This window comes from Zootoca vivipara, chromosome 9 (genome assembly GCF_963506605.1).
Source record: "Zootoca vivipara chromosome 9, rZooViv1.1, whole genome shotgun sequence".
NCBI classification, from domain to species: Eukaryota; Metazoa; Chordata; class Lepidosauria; order Squamata; family Lacertidae; genus Zootoca; species Zootoca vivipara.
This window is the reverse complement of record NC_083284.1, coordinates 2,882,778-2,901,557: the sequence shown is the minus strand read 5'-3', so window position 1 is coordinate 2,901,557 and position 18,780 is coordinate 2,882,778. Positions and strand designations below refer to the sequence as shown.

General features: G+C 49.5%; 1 protein-coding gene across 4 annotated transcripts in view; it reads left to right on the top strand.

The window, feature by feature from the left end:
• The window catches only part of SIGLEC1 (sialic acid binding Ig like lectin 1), a 58,067-nt gene extending 39,514 nt beyond the window's left edge, over positions 1 to 18,553 (top strand). For 2 of the 4 annotated variants that reach the window (XM_060278316.1, XM_035103726.2), the window contains 9 exons: positions 1,248 to 1,499; positions 2,388 to 2,693; positions 3,854 to 4,105; positions 6,403 to 6,705; positions 7,996 to 8,250; positions 11,008 to 11,310; positions 12,612 to 12,720; positions 14,761 to 14,851; positions 15,733 to 18,553. In XM_060278316.1, coding sequence (XP_060134299.1) covers positions 1,248 to 1,499; positions 2,388 to 2,693; positions 3,854 to 4,105; positions 6,403 to 6,705; positions 7,996 to 8,250; positions 11,008 to 11,310; positions 12,612 to 12,720; positions 14,761 to 14,851; positions 15,733 to 15,861 — 2,000 coding nt within the window. In that variant the 3' untranslated portion in view covers positions 15,862 to 18,553. Of the gene's footprint in view, positions 1 to 1,247; positions 1,500 to 2,387; positions 2,694 to 3,853; positions 4,106 to 6,402; positions 6,706 to 7,995; positions 8,251 to 11,007; positions 11,311 to 12,611; positions 13,067 to 14,760; positions 14,852 to 15,732 lie in introns of those variants that run through there. The other 2 variants (XM_060278318.1, XM_060278317.1) reach the window with 2 other exon arrangements.
• The last annotated feature ends 227 nt before the right edge of the window (positions 18,554 to 18,780 follow it).

The window sequence follows — 18,780 nt, the reverse complement described above, 5'->3', positions numbered from 1 at the left end:
GAATCTAAAGAGACTTTAAACTAAAGATAAATGCTTTCTCCCACATTCCAAACCTCCCACAAACTCCCACAAAACTCCCATTAAACTACCCAAGAATTAACAGCAAACTAGCATTATAACTAAGCAACTCTCATACTAAGATTCAACTAAGGAATCTCTTAAACTGAGAGTCTCTCTTACTAAGATTCAACTTGGAATCTCTTAAACTGAGAACAACTGAGAGGGTGATCTACTTAGAGATGAATCAAACTGAAAGATCTAACTAAGAGATACAGAAGGCTTTCTGGCAGAGCCTTATATACAAGAAGCAGAGCCCACGCCTGTGAGCAATTAACAGAAACACCGGCACCTGTTTCTCTTAAACAGACAGTATTTACATTAGACCGGCTCTAAAGTAACTTGACTATTCAAAAAATCCAGCAAATGAGCGTGATGTAAGGCCCTCGCTCTGGAATGCAGGCTGTCAATTCTCAAAGCAGCACAGAGCCAACAGAGCCGGCTCCAGAGGAACAGCCGCTGTTAGGTTCGGCTCAAGAGGAGGAGGAGGGGGAGGAGGGGCTGGCCACACCCGAGTCTCCTCAGAGCAGGAGGAAGAGCCGGGTACTAGGGCAGCGTCGGCCCAGCAGGAGGGTATCCTGCTTGCGTAGAGAGCATCATCCAGTGGGGCCAACTGGTTCATCCAGTGATGACTGAGCTAGGAGAGCTCAGACTGCAGCTACTGTGTAATTACTAAGTAAATCAGAGAGAGAGAGAGAGAGGGGGTACACCATGTTGGCCAAAGAGATTCCTGCATTGCAGAGCAGCCCTCCTTTTTTAGATCTGCCCAGGTGGCGCTGTGGTTAAACCCCTGAGCCTAGGGATTGCTGATCAGAAGGTCGGCAGTTCGAATCCCTGTGACGGGGTGAGCTCCCGTTGCTTGGTCCCATCACCTGCCAACCTAGCAGTTCGAAAGCACGTCAAAATGCAAGTAGATAAATAGGAACCGCTACAGCGGGAAGGTAAACGGCGTTTCCATGTGCTGCTCTGGTTTGCCAGAAGCGGCTTTGTCATGCTGGCCACATGACCTGGAAGCTATACGCCGGCTCCCTCGGCCAATAATGCGAGATGAGCGCGCAACCCCAGAGTCGGTCACGACTGGACCTAATGGTCAGGGGTCCCTTTACCTTTTTATTAACAAAAAACAAAACAAAAAAATCTGCCCATTAACAGAGCTCTGTTTTCCTGCCTTCCATGGTCGGTCTGCTTAGCTGCAAGAATCTGGATTTCTCCTCCGGATGTTCTCGAAGGGAATGCAGTGAACCTCACCTGTGCAGTTGACAGCAATACAGCTGGCGATCCGCACTACACCTGGTACAAAAACAACAGGTGGTATGCTGAAGGCGCATCAAATATCCTGTCACTTCCCCACGCTACTGTGGCCGATGCTGGCTCCTACTACTGCGCAGTGAAGAACCAGGAGAGGGTTCGGAACTCCTCCTTGGGCACTCTGAACGTCCTCTGTAAGTCCCTGAATTTACAAACTGTTGTTACCCAGTCCCTGTGGTGGTGGGGTGCCCATAGAGCAGAAGGGAGGGAGGCCACCTGTTGGTGGCGCAAGAGACAGTGGCAGGCAGAGTCAGCCAAACGTACAGTAACTTCTTCTCCTTCCTGTTGAGTTCTACAAAGGCAGCACTGAGACTATGAGCTGTGCATAAATTCTAGGAAATAAATAAATAAGGATCAGGAGAACTGAGGCTTGGCGCAAAAGACCCCTTAACACTACCCCTGCCTCCCCTCACCCAAAATGCAAGTAAAGGTAAAGGTAAAGGGACCCCTGACCATTAGGTCCAGTCGTGACCGACTCTGGGGTTGCACGCTCATCTCGCATTATTGGCCGAGGGAGCTGGCGTATAGCTTCCAGGTCATGTGGCCAGCATGACAAAGCCGCTTCTGGCAAACCAGAGCAGCACATGGAAACGCCGTTTACCTTCCCGCTGTAGTGGTTCCTATTTATCTACTTGCATTTTGGCGTGCTTTCGAACTGCTAGGTTGGCAGGAGCTCACCGCGCCACAGGGATTCGAACCGCTGACCTTCTGATCAGCAAGCCCTAGGCTCAGTGGTTTAACCACAGCGCCACCTGGGTCCCTAAAATGCAAGTATGATGCTTCTAATTTGCTTAATTTTCGAGCAGTCGAAATCTCGCAAGTTGACTGTGCATAAGACACAATCCCACTATGCTGCATTTTGATGCATTCCTCCCAAAACTTGCTTGGATCAAAACAGAGAAGAAGAATGGCCTGGCTCCATTTCAAACCCAGAATGTGTACGTACATCTTTTTGTTGCTGCTGCATAACTCAGTCTCCTGATTCTGCTGATTTCGCTCCTCTTTCCCCCTCCTACTGGAAGATCCTCCCAGGAACGCTTGGGTGAAGTCTTTCCTGGAGACCCAGAAAGGGATGCTGGCCATCATTGTGTGCTCTGTCGAAAGCAACCCCTGGTCTGTGCTCTCCCTCCTCCGAGGCAGCGAAGTCCTTGCCTCCAGCTCTTTCCAAGCCAGCCGGGCGCCAAACCACAGGCTGAGCACTGCTGCCTCTCCAAACTCCTTGAGACTCGAGGTCAAAGATGTCAGCCTGGACGACGAAGGGATGTACGAGTGCCTGGCTAGCAATGGCATTGGCAAGACCAGCGCCTCCTTGGACTTCACAGTGGCGAGTGAGTGAAGACAGCCGGTGTTAGGGGAAGGGTTGTAGCACAGTGGCAGAAGGTCCCAGAAAGTCAATCCCCAACAGCTCCTCTAGGTGACTGGGGAAGTAGGTCAGACCCAAGAGAGCCCATCTAGTCTAGCATTTGGTTCTCAAAGTGGCCGGCCAGGTGCCCCAATGGAAAGCCCCCAAGCATTACCTGAGTGCAACATCCCTCTCCCCACTTGTGATTCTCCAACAAGTGGTCTTCACAGGTGTATTCATTTTTTTAAAAAATAATTTTTATTAGTTTTATATAATAACACAAAAAGACAAAACATAAAAGAACATTTCTATCCCCTCCCTCCCCCCACAAGTCCCCTTCTGCCACAAGTGGATCCTGCAGGTGTTGAGAGTCGAAGGTAGTCCATTTTGAAGCTGGGTTTGTCCTCACCCCCCTCTCCTTAGCTCCTGGGACCCCCCCCCTGCCACCAGGAGGCCCCGAGACAAAAGGAGAGATTGGGATAGGGAACCCCCCAACTATTTATATATAATCCTCCAACATAATAGACAAACAGACAAACAATTAAGAATATCAATTTCTTGCTTTGTTAAACATTTTATTTGTGACTTCCTCAGATCCCTTCTTCCTGATTTTCATAGTTCCTTAATATAATTATGGCGGGTTTCTTTTCTTAATTCCGATTCTTATTCTTAAAAATCAACATTATTTCCCTCCTTCGTGCCGCCTCCCCACAAGCCCCCTCCTGCCACGAGAGGCACCCATGAGGTGCGACCATCCAAGGGAGGTCTATTTTGTACTTGGGTTTCCTTCCACCCCTTCCTCCCCCTCCCCAGAGCCCCTCACAGGTGTATTCAATAGCAGTAGGAGAGCACAGCCATTGTGGCTAGTGACCATCAATAGACTTGGCCCCCATTCATTTTGTCTAATCCTCTTTGTGAGCCATTGAAGTTGGCGGCCATCACTACATTCCATGGCTGCCAATTTCGTTGTTTACTTTTGCACCATGTCAAGGAATGCTTCCAAAAAATACAGGCACATTATATATTTGTTTTCCATTTCGATGTAGATTAAACAATGATACTTAGCACAGGCCAGGGAATCTGATGATTCTCTGGTGGAGCTGGTGGTTTCAGTCCATTTCAGCTTCCCTCTTCTCCATCTTGCAGCTACGAGGGTTGTGATTAAGCCAGTCCCAGAGGTGCGTGAAGGGGATCGGGTCTCTCTCGTCTGTGAAGACAGAAGCTCCCCATCGACAGCTGTCTACACCTGGTACAAGAATTCCAGGTGGCTGTCTGAGGGCCCGGCCCCCTCCCTCGTCTTCCAGGCGGTGGCAACCAGTGACATGGGCTCCTACTCCTGCCAAGTTCAGAACGAGAGGGGGACCAGGAAGTCTCCACCTGCCGCCCTGCGGGTGCTCCGTGAGTACAGCAAGAATTCCCTTTCGGAATGGGTGTGTGCGTGGACTTACGAAGTGTTCCTTAAACCATGGGGCTGGTCTTGGAATCTGCACACTGGAACCTGTTAAAATGACCCATTTTGTCCAGGGAAAACTGAGTCGCTGTGCACAGTGCTGATTGGCTAGCACCTGTGCTGTCATGAGTCTACTTTCCTTCTCCTCCTCCACACCTCCCAAACTCCCAGGATAGTTTTTCAACTTATAAAATGTTGAGGGGGGGGGGGGAGACAGGAGGAACTTTATAGGAATGTGCACAGAGGGCTCATCAACAGGGAAAGGGGGATTCTTCCACTATGAAAAATCTTGAAAACTTTTCGAAAAGGAAAGAAGAAAGAATGGCTTGTGCCTTAAATATGGAGGCATCGGCCAAAGAGACAACTAACTCAGCATTCTTATTGCTAATCTCTGCACTTGCTGATTACAATCTGAAGATGGGGGGGGGGGAATCTGGTCTCTCTCCCCATTCGGAAAAAAACACTTGATTATGACTTCCATTTTTGAGCTAAGGTTGCATACATCATGAGAGATATGTTGTAGCCTTGGGGATGGAAGTGCCTGTCGATTTCAGTTTCCCTGAGTTTATCATAAGTTCGGTTCAGCCTATTTCTGCAACCATTGGCGTTAGTTTTCAAACATTTCTACTGATACACACATTTAGCACCCAATTTTATCTAGCGTATGCCTTACTGCAAGCCACTTCTTCTAATCTGATCCATTTTTGTGAACACTTTCCCCTAATATACAGTACACATCTTTGGTTGGATAGCTGCGCTGCAAAATCCAGAGAAGTACAAATCTAAAATGCTGCCTGCATTTCATGTCTCAAAGTGAAGTGCAAATTGGAGGGGATCACATTTAAAAAAAAAACAAATTTATTTCCCATTCTCAGTAAGGACTAGAAACTTTTTCTGCAAAGCAATCTGAGGTTTGCAGTATGCACCCAGTACTTAGAATTATAGAATCATCAAAGAGGTGGAAGGGACCTAAAGGGTGGTGCTGTGGTCTAAACCAAGCATGTCCAACAGGTAGATTGTGATCTACCGGTAGATCACTGGATGTCTGTGGTAGATCACTGGCTCCCCCCAAAGAAGCTCAACAACTTTGGCTCCCCCATAAAAGCTCAACATTATCACCCTGCACCCCCCAAAAATGTGGCTTTCCTCCTCCCTAAAAAGCTCAACAACTTGACTTGAACCCCCCAAAACAGGGCTTTCCTTCCTAAAAAAAGCTCAACCTTGACTTGAACCCAAAAAAGGAGATAGATCACTACCAGTTTTTAACTGTGAGTAGAGCAGTCTCTTGGGAGTTGTCCACCCATGAAACCACTGAGCCCTTGGGGCTTCCCTATTGGAAGGTTGGCAGTTCAAATTGAATTCTTCTTTTGTTTTTCAAAAGTTTTCAAGATTTTTCACTGTAGCAGAATCCCAGCTTCTGCCAACCTAGCAGTTTGAAAGCACGCCAGTGCAAGCAGATAAATAGGTACTGCTGCGGCAGGAAGGTAAACGGCGTTTCTGTGCGCTCTGGTTTCCATCACAGTGTTCCATTGCGCCAGAAGCGGTTTAGTCCTCCTGGCCACATGACCCGGGAAGCTGTCTGTGGATAAACATTGGCTCCCTCAGCCTGAAAAACAAGATAGCATCGCACCCCAAAGTCGCCTTTGACTGGACCTAACCGTCCAGGGGTCCTTTATTATTATTATTTATTGAATTTAAATACTGCCCTATGCTCGGGGGGGGGGGGTCTCAGGGCGGTTCACAGAATAAAATCCAGATATAAAACCAGAAAATATCTAATAAAAATAAAAACAACAACCCAATAGCCCCCTCCCCAAAAAAACACATTTTAAAAGGGCATAGGGTGTAAATCGGCCTGGTTAAAAAGGAACGTTTTTGCCTGGTGCCTAAAGGTGTATCATGAAGGCGCCAGGTAAACTTCCCTGGGGAGAGCATTCCACAGATGGGGAGCCACTGCAGAGAAGGCCCCGTTCTTGTGTTGCCATGCTCCAGACCTCTTGAGGAGAAGGCACATGAAGAAGGGCCTCAGAAGATTATCTCGGGGTCCGGGTAGGTTCATATGGAAAGAGGCAGTCCTTGAGGTATTGTGGCCCTGAGCCGTTTACCTCTACCTTTACCTTAGCTAGTCCAGCCCCCTTGCAATGTAGGAATGCAGGTAACCATGGTTTAAATCCGGCCCTTGCCACCAGGCCACCCCCTCTTGTGCAGAAACATCTTGACATGTGACATTGTCTCTCCCCCACAGATGCTCCAAAGAAGCCCTCTCTGACTTCCTTCCTGGAGACTCAGTCCGGGAGCCAGGCCATCATCGAGTGCACGGTTGAGAGTCACCCGCCATCCGATGTCACCCTGTACAAGGAGGGCGTGATTTTGGCTTCCAGCGGGAGTTCTGGGACTCTCCCTACCCAGCGGCTCATTGTCCACTCAGCCCACAATGCCCTGAAAGTTGAGATCAAGGATCTCCGCTTCGAAGACAACGGGCAGTACCGATGCTCAGCTAAGAACCCTTATGGGGAGACCACTGCCTCCATGTGCTTCAATGTGGAGAGTGAGTGATTCTCCCCCACCCTCTCCCCTTCCCATGTGGGGGAATGACCCTTTTATGCGTGTCCAGCTAATGCACGATTGTCAACATGCGTGCAACTTTCGGCCCCAGAAGGGGGCAGAACAGGGGAGGGCAGGGGCGGAACAGGCTTACGCACAACTGCCGATGCACCAAATGCCACAAAACGCAACCCACATGCAAAACAGAATTGCCTGTACATCCTTACGCATGCAGGCCCCCAACGTGGCAATTTATTTGTTTCATAAAATCTTATATACTGCTTGATTATTAAAACAAAACAAAAGGAGTTTACAAAGAGAATGAAACAATACCAAAAAAATCGGTAAAGATAGCTCATTAAAAGGTTCAGAAGAAAAAATAACAAACTGAAAAACAGATTAAAACTCACATCAACATTTTATATGCTTGTCTGCACAAAAATGTTTTTAGCAGGCGCCAGAAACAGTACAGTGAAGGTGCCTGCCTGATATCAATCGGCAGGGAGTTCCAAAGTGCTGATGCTTGCACATGAAAAGATTTGAGTTCTTACAAATGCAAAACATGTGGCACCAGCAACAGGGCCAGTCCCGCTGATTCAAGTGGTTGAGTGGGTGTTTATGGAGAAGGGCAATCTCATAGGTATACTAGTCCTAGGTACTTAAGGGCTTTAACTGGGATGTGGGTGGCACTGTGGTCTAAACCACTGAGCCTCTTGGGCTTGCCAATCAGAAGGTTGGTGTTTCCCGTTGCTCTGTCCCAGCTCCTACCAGTTTGAAAGCACAACAGTGCAAGTAGATAAATAGGTACCTTTGCAGCAGAAAGGTAAACAGCGTTTCCATGCGCTCTGGTTTCCATCATGGTGTTCCGTTGCACCAGAAACGGTTTAGTCCTCCTGACCACATGACCCGGAAAGCTGTCTGTGGACAAACGCCGGCTCCTTCGTCCTGAAATGAGATGAGCACGCACCCCATAATCGCCTTTGACTGGACTTAACCATCCAGGGATCCTTTAGCTTTTTTACCTTTTACTTAAGGTCTTTAGATACTACAGTAATAGGAACACTTTGAACTTGGCCCAGTAGCAGATGGGCAGCCAGCACAGACTTCTGAGCACGGCTGTTCTGTGATGACAAAGCCTCTCTCCTGTCAGCAATGGTGCTGCAGCCTCCTGCACTCATTTCAGCTTCCGGATCAGGCCCGAGGGAAGCCCCACACAGGGTGCATGGCAGTAATCCAGTCCTGAAGTAGGAGGACAAATTATTTTGGTTTCTGTCTTGCTCCTTTCCCTACTCAGATGCCAGGGTCGCGATTGAGCCCTCTCCCGATGTCCAGGAAGGAGCCGTGGCCAATGTGACCTGTGTGGTTGTCAGCCAGGCGGCGGGGGAAATGAACTACACATGGTACAAGAACAGCAAGTGGCTCCAGGGTGGTCCGGAGCAGTCCCTCCTCCTGGCAGGCGTGGCCAGGGACGATGCTGGCTCGTACCACTGCCAGGCAGAGGGGAAGACTGGAACCGTGACCTCTGCCTTGGTCATCCTGAACGTGCTTTGTAAGTGTGGGTCTTTGCAAGATTCGTTAAGGCTGCTACAGGGCCAGCTCAGCCCACTGGGCTGTCCCACCTCCGATTCATAAAATTGTACCATTGGAAGGGCACCAAGGGTCATCTAGTCCAACCCCCTTCAATGCAGGAATCTCAGCTCAAGCATCCATGGCAGATGGTCATCCAACCTCTGCTTATAAACCTCCAAGGAAGGAGAGTCCACCACCTTCCGAGGGAGCCTGTTTCAGCCGTCGAGCAGCTCTTACTGTCAGAAAGTTCTTCCTGACATTTAGTCGGAATCTCATTTCTCGTAACTTGAAGCCGTTGGTTCAAGTCCTACCCTTCAGAGCAGGAGATATACAGGCTTGCTCCATCTTCCATGTGACAGCCTTTTAAATTTTTGAAGATGGCGATCATCTGTTTGGGTGATTGGTTAGAGCAGGCTTCCTCAGTCTCGGCCCTCCAGATGTTTTTGGCCTACAACTCCCATGATCCCTAGCTAGCAGGACCAGTGGTCAGGGATGATGGGAATTGTAGTCTCAAAACATCTGGAGGGCCGAGGTTGAGGAAGCCTGGGTTAGAGTGTGGCGTTGATAATTCCAAGGTTGCTGGTTTGATCCCCGAATGCGACAAATGCATATTCCGGCGTTGCAGGGGGTTGGACTAGATGATCCTCAGGGTCCCTTCCAACTCTATGATTCTTTGATCTCCTCTGGGTCTCCTGTTTTCCAAGCTAAACATATCCAACTCAATCAACTGGTCCTCATAAGGCTCGTTGTTTTATTTACCCTTGATCATCTTGGTCACCCTCTTCTGCACGCCTTCCAGCTTTAAGGAGGACATGTCAATATCTAGACACAGCATTCCAGGGTTGCAGAATCCCAGAGGCTCTGGGTGAATTGTGAAAAACTGCAGCGCCATCTGAGGCCCATCAGAAAATGGCAGGCGGTGAGCTAGGAAGCAGAAGAGTTTAGTGAACAGGCAGAGGCTGTGGCAGAGCACAGTTCAGACCCCAAGGGAAAAGCAGTGACTCAAGAGGAGATTGGTCAAGAGGTAGAGAGGCAGGCTGCTGAAGAAGCCAGGGAGTCCCCCCCTCCTGCTGTGACCAGCTACCCTCTCCCATGGTCTCCCTAGAGCATGCTGAAAAATGAAATGGCTGAGGAAGCCCAGCCAGCCAGTCCACCAGCCCTTGCTGTTGAGAACAGACAGACAAATGGGAGCTGGGCAGCCAGGCACTGTGCTGGCCCTTCTTGTGTGCAAGGCCTTCCTGGGGGTGGCACCCACTGCTACCACTGCTGCTTCCTAAGAAAGGTGCTGGCTTCATGTTCACTTTTGGCCAGTCTCCGTCGTCAGGCTGCTAAGGCTAGGGGGGGGGGCTGTTCCCAGGCCCCTGTATGAGGAGGCACCTCTCCTTGGAGCAGGGTGGGGCAGCTCTGAGTCTGGGGGCGGTGGCGGCAGCCGCCCAGAGAACTCCCAAGGAGAGGGGAGAGGAGAAGAGGCTGAGGGAACACTCCACAAAGGAAGGTGTTTGAAAAGGGGTGAGCTCTGCAGGCAAGGGGTACCCTAACTGGGCTTCTGAGTCCCACAGGGGTGCCACAGAGAAAAGGTACAGTGGTACCTTGGTTCTCAAACGCCTTGTTACCAGTGGCGTAGCGAGGCGCTGCAACACCCGGGGCAGCAAATTGCCATGCACCCGGGGGGCGCGGCGTTACTACGAAACGACACATGCATCATTATGTGGTGGGGATCACCGCCCTCGCGCCTCCAAAGCCGTGCGCCTCCAGCGCCAAGCTCCAGGTAGAAAGCCCGCTCGGTGCGGCTTTTTACCTGGAGTTTGGAGTTCGAGGCGCGCGGCTTTGGAGTCACAGGGGGCCAGTGATACCCTGCCACGTAACAACGCTGTGCATGCATCGTTACGTGGTGGGGTATCGCCACCCCCCAGTGACTCCAAAGCCGTGCGCCTCCAACTCAAAACTCCCAAAGCCCGCTTGGTGCGGTGGGGGGGTGTGCCACTTGGCACTCCCACCCCCGCGACTCCCAAGCCGAGCCTCCCGGTAAAAAGTCTGCTTGGCGCGATGGTGGAACCCAGGGCGGATCGCCCCCATTGTGATGCCCCTGCTTGTTACTTGAACACTGTGGAATCTGAACGCTGCAAACCTGGAAGTAAGTGTTCCAGTTTGAACTTTTTTCAGAAGCCAAATGTGCTCCATTTTGAGTGTTACGCTTCCGATTTGATTGCCACACTTCCGTTTTGAGTGTTACGCTGAGGTCTGTCTGTTGTTGCTATTTATTTTGCATTTTTGTGGCTTTTTGTTTTGTTTTTGTGGCTGTGTGGAACCCAGTCCAGCTATTGATTGATTGATTGATTGATTGATTGACTGACTGACTGCAGCGCATTGTTTATTGCTTTCATTTTATGGATCAATGGTCTTGTTAGATAGTAAAATCCATGTTAAATTCCTGGTTTAGGGGTTGTTTTTAAAAGTCTGGAACGGATTAATCCATTTTGCATTACTTTCTATGGGAAAGCGCACCTTGGTTTGGGAACGCTTTGGTTTTCAAACGGACTTCCGGGGCAGATTAAGTTTAAGGACCAAGGTACCACTGTATTTGGTCAAGAGAGCCATGGACTCCAAAAGGTTGAAAACCTCTGCCCTAGGGGGTTCCCTGGCTGGGGCCTCTCAGCACTCCTCTGCATCCAGCCGGTCCTTGATACCTCCAGATTAGATGGACTATATTGTTTTTCTGATGTTCTTACCCATTCAGATGCCCCCAGCACCCCTGCCGTCAGTGCCTACCTGGACAACCAAAACGGTAAGGTGGGCATCATCGACTGCAAGGTGGACAGCCATCCCCGCTCCCTGCTGGCCTTGTACAAAGGAGATTGGCTCCTAGCTGACACTAACCACTCCCATGCCGCAGCCGGACTGCGCTTCGCCATGTTCCCCTCCTACAACAGCCTGAGGGTGGAGATCCGAGACGTCACGCCAGAGGATTCGGGACGTTATGTCTGCCAGGCCGGCAACCCGTTTGGAAAGACCGCCAGCGCTGTTGACTTCAGCGCAGAGAGTGAGCAGAACTCATGCAGGGGGGGGCGGGGGGCAGGAATGGAGAAAGGAACAGGGTTTTTGGAGGAGTGGTGAGGTCATGCATTTTGTAAAAAACCAGTACACCATGGGACAGCCACCACCATCCCATGGGTGAAATCTGACCAGCAAGGCTGTTCCCCCCCAAAAAAAACCACACCCACCTGCTCCACACCGGGCATCATAAGTGATGTCTGGTGTGCGGCAGGTAGAGATGAGGCTGGATCAGCTGTGTAGCTGAGTTTCTCTTCGGGAACTCGAATGCACAGTTGATCCTTCCAGTAAGGAGATGTGAAGCCCTTCGGCTGACAAACTGGGGGACTCAATTCTGCAGCCGATTCCTGCAGAAAGCAGGTCTGAAGTTGCCACCCACCCATCAGCTGGACCTCTTCTCATGATCCCCAATCCAAGAGGTCCTGTATCATAGAATCCTCGCGTTGGAAGGGACCCCAAGGGTCAACTAGTCCAACCCCCTGCAATGCAGGCACCTCACTAAAGATGGCCATCCAAACTCTGCTTAAAAACCTCCAATGGATTAAAAAACCTCCACTGTGATGCTAGAGAGTTTTACTTGGTCAGAACAACATCAGCCAGCGGAGAACCCACAAAAGTGGAGTCCGCCGTCCTATAAATCACACAGGTTTATATAGAGGCATTCCCACTTTACACATGCCTAGAAATTAACCCACATTCTCAGAAGAAAAACATGCCTGTCTTATCAGAGCTGGTTACAGGTAGGTAGCCGTGTTGGTCTGGATCGAAGTAAAATAAAAAAATTCCTTCAGTAGCACCTTAAAGACCAACTAAGTTTTTATTTTGGTATGAGCTTTCGTGTGCATGCACACTTCTTCAGATGAAGAAGTGTGCATGCACACGAAAGCTCATACCAAAATAAAAACTTAGTTGGTCTTTAAGGTGCTACTGAAGGAATTTTTTTATTTTATCAGAGCTGGATTCAATTAGAAGGACAGGGTGCCTCCTTTCAGTTGTTTTATGTTGTAAACTGTTCTGCGATCTTGGGTTGAAGGGCGATATATAAATTTAATCAACAATAATATCAGGCTACCTCAATACTGCGCTTTTTCCCGCACAAGGCTTCTTCACACACCCCTAATATGGTTTGAGGAAGCAGGTTCCCCAAACAACATCCTTTTCCGCCCTTCCTTTCACAGCCTTTACATCTTAGGCTAGAAATATGTTTATTGATAAGCCTCCCACCGCAGGCTCCGTGGGGATGGGTGGTTCTCAGGGTCCTCTTCTGAGCTGTTTTCTCACCCCCCGCAGCGCTCTCCAACCTCCACTTGTTCAAGCTCCTGGCTGGGCTATTCATTGCCTTGACTTGCGCAGCTCTGCTTTGTGCCTTGGCTCTCGGGATACAAACACATTGGACCCGGTAAGGCTGGCTGGTGTTCACTTCCGTCGATCGTTAACCCCACCAATTCGGGAAGAGGAAGCCTGGCATCGGGTTGGCCTCTGAGATAAGGGCTGCCTTCAGATGTCTCCTAAAGGTTTTATAGTTATTTATCTCCTTGGCTCGAGGGCCGCACGACTTCATACCCTCCAACATCTCTCTGTTGAAAAGTGGGACGTGCTAAGGAAAAGTGGGACATCCCGGGATCAAATCAGAAGCGGGGATGGCTTCTGTAAATCTGGGAGTGTCCCTGGCAAATAGGGACACCTGGAGGCCCTGCAACTTAGATGGCTTTTACAAGGATTAGAAGATAAAGCTAATGTTCACTGCTAGTCACCATGATCATAGAATCATAGAATCATAGAGTTGGAAGAGACCACAAGGGCCATCCAGTCCAACCCCCTGCCAAGCAGGAAACACCATCAAAGCATTCTTGACATATGCCTGTCAAGCCTCTGCTTAAAGACCTCCAAAGAAGGAGACTCCACCACACTCCTTGGCAGCAAATTCCACTGCCGAACAGCTCTTACTGTCAGGAAGTTCTTCCTAATGTTTAGGTGGAATCTTCTTTCTTGAAGTTTGAATCCATTGCTCCGTGTCCGCTTCTCTGGAGCAGCAGAAAACAACCTTTCTCCCTCCTCCATATGACATTCTTTCATATATTTGATGGCACGCTACCTCCTGAATTTGCTGCCACTGGCTGGGGAACGAGAGTGAACGAGGGCTGTGTTGATATCATATTGTGTTGGTTGCTTCCCATTTGGGAAGGTTTCTGGTTGACGGACGTCGGCAGCTGGCTGGGGCTGATAGGAGCTGCACTTCCAAAATATCTGGAGGGCATCAGGTTGGCTAAAGCTGTACTAGAATCATAGAATTGTACAGTTGGAAGGGACCATGAGGGTCATCTAGTCCAACCCCCTGCAATGCAAGAATCTTTTGCCCACATGGGGCTCGAAGCCACAACCCTGAGATTAAGAGTCCTGTGCTCTGCCAACGGAGCTATCCCAGTTCTCTGATAAGGAGGTCCTCTCCTTACGTTTCCACTTGCATTAAACCAACATAAGTAGCTATAGCCACCCACTTGGATGGCTTCTAAAGAGAAGCGGAGAAACTCACAGAGGAGAAGGCTGTTGGCAGCCACGTTCTCCCTCCTCTTTCAGAGGCAGGAATGCTTCTTGCTACCAGCTGCCAGGAATAATCGAAAGGGGGGAGAGTTGCCACTGTTGCACTCAGCTCCTCCCTGCGAGAAGTGAGGTTACAGGGAACCAGGCAGAGGGCCTTCTCGGTAGTGGTGCCCATCCTGTGGAACGCCCTCCCATCAGATGTCAAGGAAATAAGCAACTATCCTACTTTTAAAAGACATCTGAAGGCAGCCCTTTTAAGGGAAGTTTTTAATGTTTAATGCTGTGTTGTGTTTTTAATATTCGATTGGGAGCCACCCAGAGTGGCTGGGGAAACCCAGCCAGATGCACAGGGTGGTTGTTGTTTAGTCGTATCTGACTCTTCATAACCCCATGGACCAGAGCACGCCAGGCACTCCTGTCTTCCACTGCCTCCCGCAGTTTGGTCAAACTCATGTTCATAGCTTTGAGCACACTGTCCAACCATCTCGTCCTCTGTCGTCCCCTTCTCCTTGTGTCCTCAATCTTTCCCAACATCAGGGTCTTTTCCAAGGATTCTTCTCTTCTCATGAGGTGGCCAAAGTATGGGAGCCTCAGCTTCACGATCTGTCCTTCCAGTGAGCACTCTGGGCTGATTTCCTTCAGAATGGATAGGTTTGATCTTCTTGCAGTCCATGGGACTCTCAAGAGTCTCCTCCAGCACCATAATGGACAGGGTATAAATAATAAATTATTATTATTGTTATTGTTATTATTGGATTCCTTCTGAGGGCATCTGGTTGGCCGCAGAATGCTGAACATAGGGTTGACCCAGCAACCAGGCTCTTCTCAGGTTCCTAAGTTTGCAGTGCAGCCACACCCAAAGAAACAGCCCCTCCAACCTCTGTATTATGTTTTCCAGGTTCAATGAAGAGTGCAAAAGGTGGAAGCAGCAGAAAAACAAGAAGGTGGAAGCAGCAGCAGGGGCAGAAAACAGAGAAGAGACTGCCCAGGTTCATTGAATCATTGTATTGTAGAGATGGACGGGGTCCCAAGGGTCATCTAGTCCAACCCCCTGCAATGCAGGAACCACAGCTAAAGAACCCCTGGCAGGTGGCCATCCAGCCTCTGTTCCAAAAGCTGCAGTGAAGGAGAGTCCGCCACCTTACGAGCAAGTCCATTCCACAATCAAGCAGCTCTTACTGTCAGCAAATTCTTCCTCGTGTTTAGTAGGAATCTTCTTTCTTGTCATTTGAATCCATCAGTTCAGGTCCTGCCCTCTGGAGCAGCAGAAAACAAGCTTGCTCTCTCTTCCATGTGGCAGCCCTTCAGATACTTGGAGATGGCTTTCTCAGATGGCCTCTCAGTCGTCTTCTCTTCTGCAGGCTAAACCTACCCAATTCCCTCAACTGTTCCTCATATGGCTTGGTTTCCAAAACCGTTTATCATCTTGCCAACCCTCCTTCAACTCTCTTTAAAGCTATTGTCTTGCCTCCATCCAAGCCCCTAGCACTAGGATTGGGTAGGGGGCGCAAACTCTAAACAGGCGATTACTTCTGCCTTAGAATGGGGGCGATCAGTTGCTCTGCAATGTCAGGGCTGCACATGGTGCAAGTTTCCTTTCGTGAAGTCGTTGGAGGTGAGTCACTGGTGGGAACGACTGATTGATCGTGGGGAAGTGCAATTAATGTGATGGGGTGGTTCAAGCCGAGATTGTCCAAGGAAGTCTCTGCTCTGGTCTTCAGGAATTCCTATGGGGCAGAAGGTGTTTCCTAATCCGTGTCTCCTTCAGTTCCTCACTTAGGCTACTGGGTCACATTGGGAGCTGGAAATCATCATGTTGGATCCCTGAGGGTTCCATATATCTGACTTGGTAACTTGGCTCTTTCCACAGCTAAGCGAGCAGGACACAGGAACGCCTCCAGCTGGCCGGTTCTGCCTCTCTTACAGGAAGCTGCGAGCAAAGACCGACATTCCTCCACAGGAAGAACCCTCCGCACAGAGCTGCACAAGCGCCTTGTGAGCACTGGGAAGAGATCTGGTGGGAGCCGCAGCAACCAGAAGACCATGCCAGTCATGGAGAACGAGGCAGAAAGGGTGGTCTTCTAAAGACTTTTGCTCTGGACGCTGAGTTGGAATCATAGAATTGTAGAGTTGGAAGGGACTCTGAGGGTCATCTAGTCCAACCCCCGCACTGCAGGAATCACAGCTAAGGAATCCCTGAAAGACAGGCATCCAAACTCTGCTCAAAAGCTTCCAGTGAAACCTTTGGAGAGAGTCTGCTCCCACATCCTCATCATTTCAGGAACCCCATTTTTCACCAAACCACCTTGAACCTTTTCACTCATTTAAAATTTCAGAATCAGTCTTGGATTTTGAACTTCATCAGATTACATTTTTGATGTTTGAGCAGGCTGGGCAAAAAATGAAGGAGGGGATGTAGCCTTCCACCAGAAGCCTTTCTTTCCCTCCTGCGCAAGCTATTCTGAGCAGGCGGTCCTCTTCTGCTGACCTCCAAGTTGGGCAGAAATAGGAAGGGGCCATAGCTCAGTGGGAGACTATTTGTGTTGGAAGCAGGTCTCAGGATCAATTCCTGGCACCTCCAGGTAGGCTTGGGAGATGCTCTTGCCTGAAACCCTGGAGAGCTGCTGCCGGTCAGTGTAAACAGTACTGAGCAAGATCGACCAATGGTCTGACTCAAGATGAGGCAGCTTTCTATAAGGACCATGTGCATGGAGAACAGACTGGGTCGTGCCATCTGCCTTGTCAGCAAACCTTTAGATAATCCCAGGAGGTGCCAGCTTGCCAAATCCCATACATTTACTCCTCAGCCAATGGCATCTGGGTCAAAACCAGTGTCCTCATCGCCTCCTTGCCATAAAAGGTCAACTTCAGCGCTACACAGTCAACACCTTCACCGCCAGAGTCATCTCGCCACAACTGTCTGTGCTATTAACATTTGTGCTGTCTAATAAATATTGTCACCAGCAACACCGTATCCAGCACCCCAGCTTCTTCTCTAACTTTCTCTGAGACATGAGTGAAGAACATGAAAAAATAAGAAGGGACTGCTGGATCAGGTCAAAGGCCCGTCGAGTCCAGCATCCTCTCTTCACACTGGCTGATCAGGAGACTGCGGGAATACTCACAAGCAGGACCTGAGCCCAAGAGCCCTCTCTCCTCTTGTGGTTTCCCAGCATTGCTGCCTCCAACTGCAGAGACACAATAGAGCCATTCTGGCTAGGGACCATCCCAGCCCTTTCCTCCTCCATGAATTTGTCCAATCCTCTTTCCATCCATTCGTGTCTCCCTTTCAGCAGAAAGGAACAGTTTTGGTTGAGAACAGCCTTCTCTCTCTGCTCCGCAGCCCAAGGAGAGGGCAGAACTTCTTTATTAATGATCCATTCATTTATTTTCATTCATATCTCACTTTTTTCTTCAAGGAGCTCAAAGTGGCAGACATCGTTCTCCCCGCCCTCTTCTAATCCCTACAGCAACACCCCTGTGAGGTAGGTTAGGCTGAGAGGCAGAGACTGGACCAAGCTCACCCAGTGAGCTTCATGGCCTAGTGGGGATTTGAACTCAGGTCCTGGTCCAATTCACTAACCATGCTGACTTCCCTGTGAGACTTGGCTCAGTCTTGTTGCAAAGGATGAAAACACACCTTCCTTTTTAAAGTACTTTAAAAAGCACTTGAGAGTCTTCCTTTGCTTCAGTTAACACACATCCCCACATTCTCCAGCTACACCATTTCATGTGCAAAAGCCGCCTTTTCAGAAGTCTGGAAGACCCAGTTTGAAAACTCATGAGGGTGACACCTGGTGGAAAACGGGTAGAAACACAACAGGCTGCCTACGGTAGGCGCCTTCAATAGCTCTTTCCAGCTGATAATGGTGGGGGTTCAATTTGGTGGGGGCTAGGATTCCAAATGGAGATGGCATGAGGAAGCTGGGACCAGCTGGCTTCGCATGCAGCCGACCCAATTCCTAATTTTTTTGCAGAAGCGAAGCTGAAGGGATTATAGCTTCTATGATAAGGAGCTGCCTTTGCTCCGTGGAGCTTGCAGTACTGATCCGGTCTCGGAAACGCTCTGTGCATGTCCAGATGGCGACATATTAGGTTCCCGCTCACTCAAAATGCCCGTTTTGCAGTGGGGGGATACACACTCCATCTGCCCTCATGACCAGTGTAATTCCTACAGTTCTGGGGAGTTCCAGCTGGCACAGGTACAATGCCCGACCTCCTGGTAGCAGCAAGAATGCAGCGTGTTGGTGCTCCATCATTTGAATTGCCATCTGGGCATTACAGGAGGCACCTATAAAGTCCCAAGATGTCTTGAGTCCAAGGCACCTGACACCTGCCTCTTTCTCCATTTCCCGCTGTGACACAGCACACAGTTTGGCTGCGGAACTCCTTCCCACAGGAGACACTGGTGGCCACCGACTTGGGTGGCTTTGAGAGACTTGAACAAATTCATGAAGAAGAGGGCTATCAATGGTTACTAGCCAGGATGACTCTGCTTCAGGTGTGCCAACTCTATGTCTGCTGGCAAGATATCAGCCTGACGTCGCACAGCCTGGCAGCATCTCACCCAGGTCCTGCTGGGAAGTTGCCCTGGGCCAACCAGTGCAGCCTGGCATGTGAATGTTGCATTGGGAAGGAACTCGGTTGGCTTCTCCCAATGCGACAGAGACAGTGTTGTATAACCTAGAACAATTTGTCGTGGAATTCTACTCAGTATTGATCCAGATCAGATTCGAACATATAAAGTTAGCAAAGTAAAAATTTAAACATGTTGCAGGATTCCCCCCCAAAACAGACAAGAGGCAATTAGTATTGCATCCAGAAGAGCTTTACTGCTACTGGAGGCAAATGAGCATAATGGTCACAAATCCCATACATTCAGGATTGGCAATGTCTAGAAGTCCAGACTAACTTAAAC